Below are 5827 nucleotides of genomic sequence, written 5' to 3' on the forward strand. Positions count from 1 at the left end.
GAGGAGGGGCCAAGCAGCCCCTCTTATAGTGGGCTGTTACCTTGTTGTTGCTAGGTAACTGGGGAGGAGTCTAGGCTGAAGGCAAGCAGCTTGGGACATTGTGTAAGTGACTAAAAGCTACAAGCCTCTCTTTTGGGGGGTGTGGGGGCAGTAACTTCGACAGGAGCCGGGGTCCAGGAGACATGAGGCAATGCCTTCCATCTCTTGTAGGTGAAAATTATCACCAGCGGGCCCTACCGGGGTTCTACTTCTCAACTCAACTGGAGACCAGACTGTCTGTACATAGTCCATTGCCCCACAGTCCACCACTCTGAGCTGGCTAACATGGGAGAGGTAGTGTGCGTGGCTGAAAGGGCAGAGATGTGAACTGGCAGGCAGGACTTGGCGGACTCAGTGTGACAAAAGAAAAATGGAGAACTTGGCTGGGAGAACAAAGGGTTTATTGGACTCAACAGGGAGACATTCGGGATACATGTGGGGATATTGCAAGACCCCAGATACTTATGTGTGGATGGTGATAGCATAATACCTTGGACTTCTGCCTCTTCCCTGTGCTGGCCATGTGCCTTCAGGGTCATGAGCAGCAATCCACAACAAAATGACATTCTAGGAAGTACAGATTTGAAAGCCCTAGAGAGGAATAGGGCACCTACCTACCCAACAAGGGCCATAAAGGCAAAACATGGTATTTCACACACTACTCCCACCATGGAGCTTCTATAACTCATAATTCATCACTAGAGAGCTCCAGGAAAGTTGTGGCACATGTGGATAAAAGGAAAAGGGTGGGGGTCGTTGGAAGGACCATCAGAGCAAGGTCTGCAGGAGGACTGAGCTCAGGCTGAACAGAAGCACCCCTGCCATGGTCCAGGTGCTGCCTCCAGTGGGAATTGCTGCATTGCAGAGGTCTTCCTTACAACAGGAAGTCTTCACCTTGACCTTAGAACCCAGGATCTCCATACTTTCAATATTAGGAGGGCAGATGGGTAAGCAAAGACTGTTCTTTACTTTCCTTGTTTGAGAATCTGCAAGAAATCAGGGAGTGACTCACTTCTTATGCAGGGACAACAGAGCTTCCCAAACTCTGGCCCACCCAGCATAGTTGGCAAATCCTAGGTCCTGGTGAAAGATCTTGTCTCAGTAAACGAGGTGGAGACATGACTCAGCAGTTAACAGTACTTGTTGCTCTTACAGAAGCCCAGGGTTTGGTTCTGAGACACACATCCTGGTTTACAACCATTCCTAATTCCAGTTTCTGGAGATCCAAGACTCGTTTGCACAAAACAGCAAACAATGCCTGAGGATCAATAGTTAAGGATGTCCTCTGACTTTTGTATACATTACATCACATACGTTCATACATGTGTACCCACATTTATGGACACACATACACATGCACACACCACAAAGACACAGCCCAGTGTAAGATCGCCCAGTGGCACAGCAGAAAGGGCAACCAGCATCTCAGACTCTTTCAGTTCTCCAGGCAATTATTTCCTAGGAGACAGGAGATAGGCAGAATATGGTCAGGAACGGGAAACTGGATAGCGGGGCGGGACTGCTCCTGCCTTGTATATCTGAGGATATGCCTAGAAACTGAAGAAACCTTGGAGGATCTGATATGTACTAATATCTCTTTTTATCAACATTCATAAGTTATTCCTTTAGCCTAAACTCCAGATTCCTTCATTATATGCAAAGACTCAATAGAGGCTTCCAGCTCTCCTGGTCTGTCAGTGAGCCAGTGAGACCCTAGACATAATGTACAGGCAGGAGCATCACATGGCTACACTGGCAACAAAATGGGATGATAAACACCGAGCATGCCAGTGGGCAGCCCTGCTTGATGATCCACATCCCAGCACATCCCTGGACCCCAACAGCCCCCACTTTGCAAGAGTTCTCCTCCAACACAAGGAAAGTTTACTGGGAGGGAGGGGAACCATGGTCCACAACAAGTGCCCAGACTCGACATTTTCTCCAAAGCCACCCTCAGCCATCTTTATATAGACCACAAAGATCTTACCCACAATAACTGCTGCCTCCTGAGTAACACAGAATCCATCAGAGTAGGTGCAGGTAATTGATGGGCAAGAAGTCTCAGATGGGACTCCATAGCACTCGTAGCACTGTAGTCCCTGAGCTGAGAGACAAGCCAATCAATACATGAGGGCTAGGACATGCAACTCCTAGCCCAGACCCCTCCTCTCCAATGTCTTCCACACAGCTGCTGGCTGCTAGGTCAGAGCAAGGACATTACTGTTCAGTCACCTCCACCAAAACCAAGAGGGAACCAAGAATCACGGTTGTTCAAAGATGCTCGGCGCTGCTGTCTCAGCTACACAGCCCCACAGGAGACACGTGCACCCCAAGAGATATTAAAGAGATAGTCACCATATTGGAAAGATATAGATACCAAATGTCCGCTGAAGCAGTGAGTGGGTGTGTAAGATGCTGGGGCCACCAAATAGAGAGGGCTCTTCTGATCTGTCCCACCCTACACCTGCAGAGCTGGCCCCTGGGTATTGGAACATGACAGAGCACTGAACTTCCCAGAGTCAGCTTAAAGCTGAGGCTCACCATGAGGCTTCCTGCAATACACATGTAACTGCAAGTATAAGTGTATCTTAGAGCTCAGAGTACAGAAGGCATAGCATTTGGGTCTTATGTGGCATGGGCTGGGACATAAGGAAAAGTCAAAGTCCAGGCAATAAGGATCCCAAATCCATTGACTTGGCATCTGGGGAGAAAAAGAAGGCTCTACCAGTTTGTGTGCACACAGGCCAGTGTCCTGATTGGGAGGCCAGGGCAGAAGGGTAGAGTCTAAGGACAGGCTGGCCAGGGTCTGTGGCAGAGATACTGAGCTCCAAGCGTCCTTCTGGTATGTGGTGATGGTTGCAAGGCAGACACTAGCAGGATTACAGACCCAGTAAAGCACCCCAGCACAGGAGGCTTCACCCACCACAAACCAATTCCCAACCCCATGACACCAGCACACCTCAGTCACCAGGCACACAATGGAGGTGCAGGTGTACCCACAACCCTGAGGCCCATTTCCATACCCATTGTACCCTCCTGCCCCTCTCTCATTTTCTACCTCACCTCTTTCTGCACACAGTAGGGCCACAAGAAGAATCAGCACACAGGACTTTGTAGTGTGAGAAGTGTCCATCCTCAGAGAAGGGCTGCACAGATAAAACCTTGGAAGTTGGAGCCAGTTAATAGACCCCCAATCACATCTCTGGGCTCTCACACAGCTCAGCCATCCAATCTTCCCTCCTTCCAACCCCCACGCCCCCCAGCTTTCCCCAAGGAATACATGTCTGCCTACTTCTCTCATCCACCACCCACCCAGTGTTTCCTTCCTAATCCCACACTCCCAACCCCAGCCCTATCCTGAGGGCTCTTCCCTTTGTCACCTCACAGCTCCCTCCTGACACCAGTCCTTACTTCCTCTCTGTCCAGGCTGCAGGCACAGTGGAAAGTTCTGTTAGATGTGGACTGGAGTACTTTAATTTCCGTCAGCTCCTCCCAGCTGGCATCCTGAAGAGGGAGGGGTTTCAATACTTAACCTTCTCCAGGCCATCATGTTTATTGGTTAAGAGGTAGCAAGGTTTGTTTGTAACCTGATCAAGCCAGATTGATCAGTTGGTGAGTGAGGACCACTCAGTTGGGGAGGGACCATGGTGCAGGAGAACTGAGAGGGCAGAGGCCACAGTTGACTTGTGCTTGCTAATTAGAAAGCAAGGGAAGAAGTCAAGTTGCTCTACCCTTTCCTAGTTTTTGTTTTGTTTAGCTTCGTGTTTTTGTTTGTTTGTTTTGTTTTTTGTCTTTTGTTTTTGTTTTTTGAGACAAAGTTTCTCTGTGTAGCTTTGGCTGTCCTAGGACTTGCTCAGTAGACCAGGCTGGCTCCAACACACAGCTATCAAAGGGTTGCACAACAGCCACTGATACTTCTGCCTCCACTACCTGGCTTTTTCCTGTTTCTAAATAGAAGGTATGGTTTGCAGTGGCTCAGAGCCAATGGCCCTACTTCCTATAAGCAGGCAAACAATTGACAAATACCTAAAGACTGGCTCTGGTGAGCAAGCCCCCAGTAGGCTCTTGCATCCACAAAGTGAGAGTCCTGAGGCAAGAACTAACTGGTAACTGGGATGGAAGTTACCAAGCAGTGTCTGATGTGTTAGGGGGATGTATGGGGCTGTGGGTGCTGGACAGAGATAGAGACCTGAGCTGGAAATCATCCTGAGATGATACCACAGCAAATGAACAGCTATGCTCACAGGACAACTGAGTCCCCAAATGGACCACAGCATCAGTGAAGCCGAACGCACCCACTTAAGCAGGGAAGGCTGCTTCCACTCCACGGCCTCTGCCAGAGCACCACTAAAAACCCCTTCCTTCTTACCCTATAATATATCATATAAGCAAACAGTTTGCCTCCAACACTGCGTAACCCAGCACAGTGGTAGGAGGAAGAGAGCCAGCATGAAAAGTCGTCTCTGTAATTCCTTCACTTGCTGTGCTAGGCACTGGCTCATGTTTGAACAAGTGTATGTGAAAGAAAGAGCAGGAAACAGCCAGCCTCTGCAAACAAAGAGAAAGCGGCAAGGAAAGATCCAAGTGATAATCCCTCCCAATGTCACCACCCAATGATTTGATGAGGCTTTTTTTTCCCCCAGAGGATGGGTGAGGTCACTTACAGGAATATGCATAATTTCTGAACAGCTTAGTCACCACCAAATCTCACCCCATCATAAAAGCAGTACATGGAGTCCCTCTTTCAGTAAATCCTCTGTATCCTCTATATTCTAGCATCTTCCGAGACCATTTGTGCTTGGAGGAGAACAGGAGGGAGTCGTGGCTGGAACCTCAGGTGACAGTCCTCCCTTCTGAGTATAGAGAGTTCTGCCCATTATCACAGACCTGTTGCTGTTTTGCTCTTCTGACTCCATTGCCAGGGCTCCTGGGCCAACATTACCCCCACTCCAGGATGACAATGGGGTCATCACCTTCTCTTTGGAGGTAAAGGCCATATAACCACAGTGCAGTGCACTGTTTCTCTAAAAGTCTTAAACTAGGGGTTCTGATGAGTCCTCCAGTTTCTACCCAGCACCACTGATGGGGAGCTAGCTTCTCTTAGTGGTGGACTCCTGCCCAAATTACTGACAGACCACTTACGTTAACTCTTCTGGGAGAGGGCTACAGTGTACTTGAATAATCTTAGAGTTAGAGATACCAGATGTTGCCAGGCTTGTGCTAGAGAAGCCAGGCCCTCTGCAGAGAAGTCTTTATGCAAGACAAAAACATACCCAGCCCTCTCTCCTGCCTTCCAGTTCATCTTGAAGCCTGACTACTCTCACACTCAATAGATCAAACCTTAGCCAAGTCCATGCCCCTCTTCAGAGAATGAATGACCTGTGTTAAGTAGCCAGGGTCACATATTTTTTGTCCTCACTACCAAGAGTCATACAGCGAAGGTTTCATTTTAATTAAGTGCACTTCCTCCCAATGCCACTTGCCTCTCCCCCATGGGCTGTGGTCTCAGGATGCAGAGCAGCTGGGAGCAGGGTGTTGCAGGGATGGTGGGCATAAATGATTCAGAAGACTGTGTTGGAGGTCACCTCCTTTATTGAAACAAAAGGGGCTAGATTATATAGCTTGAATCAGGGGCAGGGAGGAAAGGGGTAATTTAGAAAGTGCCGCATTGGGTTAGGGGGATTCCAAGGGTATCAGGTAGATTGTTAAACTGCCAGTCACATGATGTCTAAGGAGACAGTTCTCTGGTGGGGAAACAGAAACCTAACTGGCTTTATCATGACTTGGC

General features: G+C 48.8%; 1 protein-coding gene across 4 annotated transcripts; it reads right to left on the bottom strand.

Annotated features, from left to right (window-relative positions):
• Positions 1 to 423: 423 nt before the first annotated feature.
• On the bottom strand, positions 424 to 3603 carry LOC110310613 (lymphocyte antigen 6A-2/6E-1). Of its 4 annotated transcripts, none has more exons than XM_021183680.1 (4): positions 3451 to 3603; positions 3103 to 3185; positions 2027 to 2143; positions 424 to 1025 (listed from the first exon to the last, which is right to left on the bottom strand). In XM_021183680.1, exons 2-4 carry the CDS (start codon positions 3170 to 3172, stop codon positions 808 to 810), a joined length of 405 nt encoding a protein of 134 aa, XP_021039339.1. In that variant the 5' UTR covers positions 3173 to 3185; positions 3451 to 3603; the 3' UTR covers positions 424 to 807. The 4 variants fall into 4 exon arrangements, with proteins under 4 accessions (XP_021039339.1, XP_021039341.1, XP_021039340.1 ...); XM_021183682.1 differs by having other exon boundaries at positions 3103 to 3200; XM_021183681.1 differs by having other exon boundaries at positions 3420 to 3603.
• Positions 3604 to 5827: the final 2224 nt, after the last annotated feature.

The sequence above is a fragment of the Mus caroli genome, chromosome 15 (genome assembly GCF_900094665.2).
Source record: "Mus caroli chromosome 15, CAROLI_EIJ_v1.1, whole genome shotgun sequence".
In the NCBI taxonomy this organism is placed as follows: domain Eukaryota; kingdom Metazoa; phylum Chordata; class Mammalia; order Rodentia; family Muridae; genus Mus; species Mus caroli.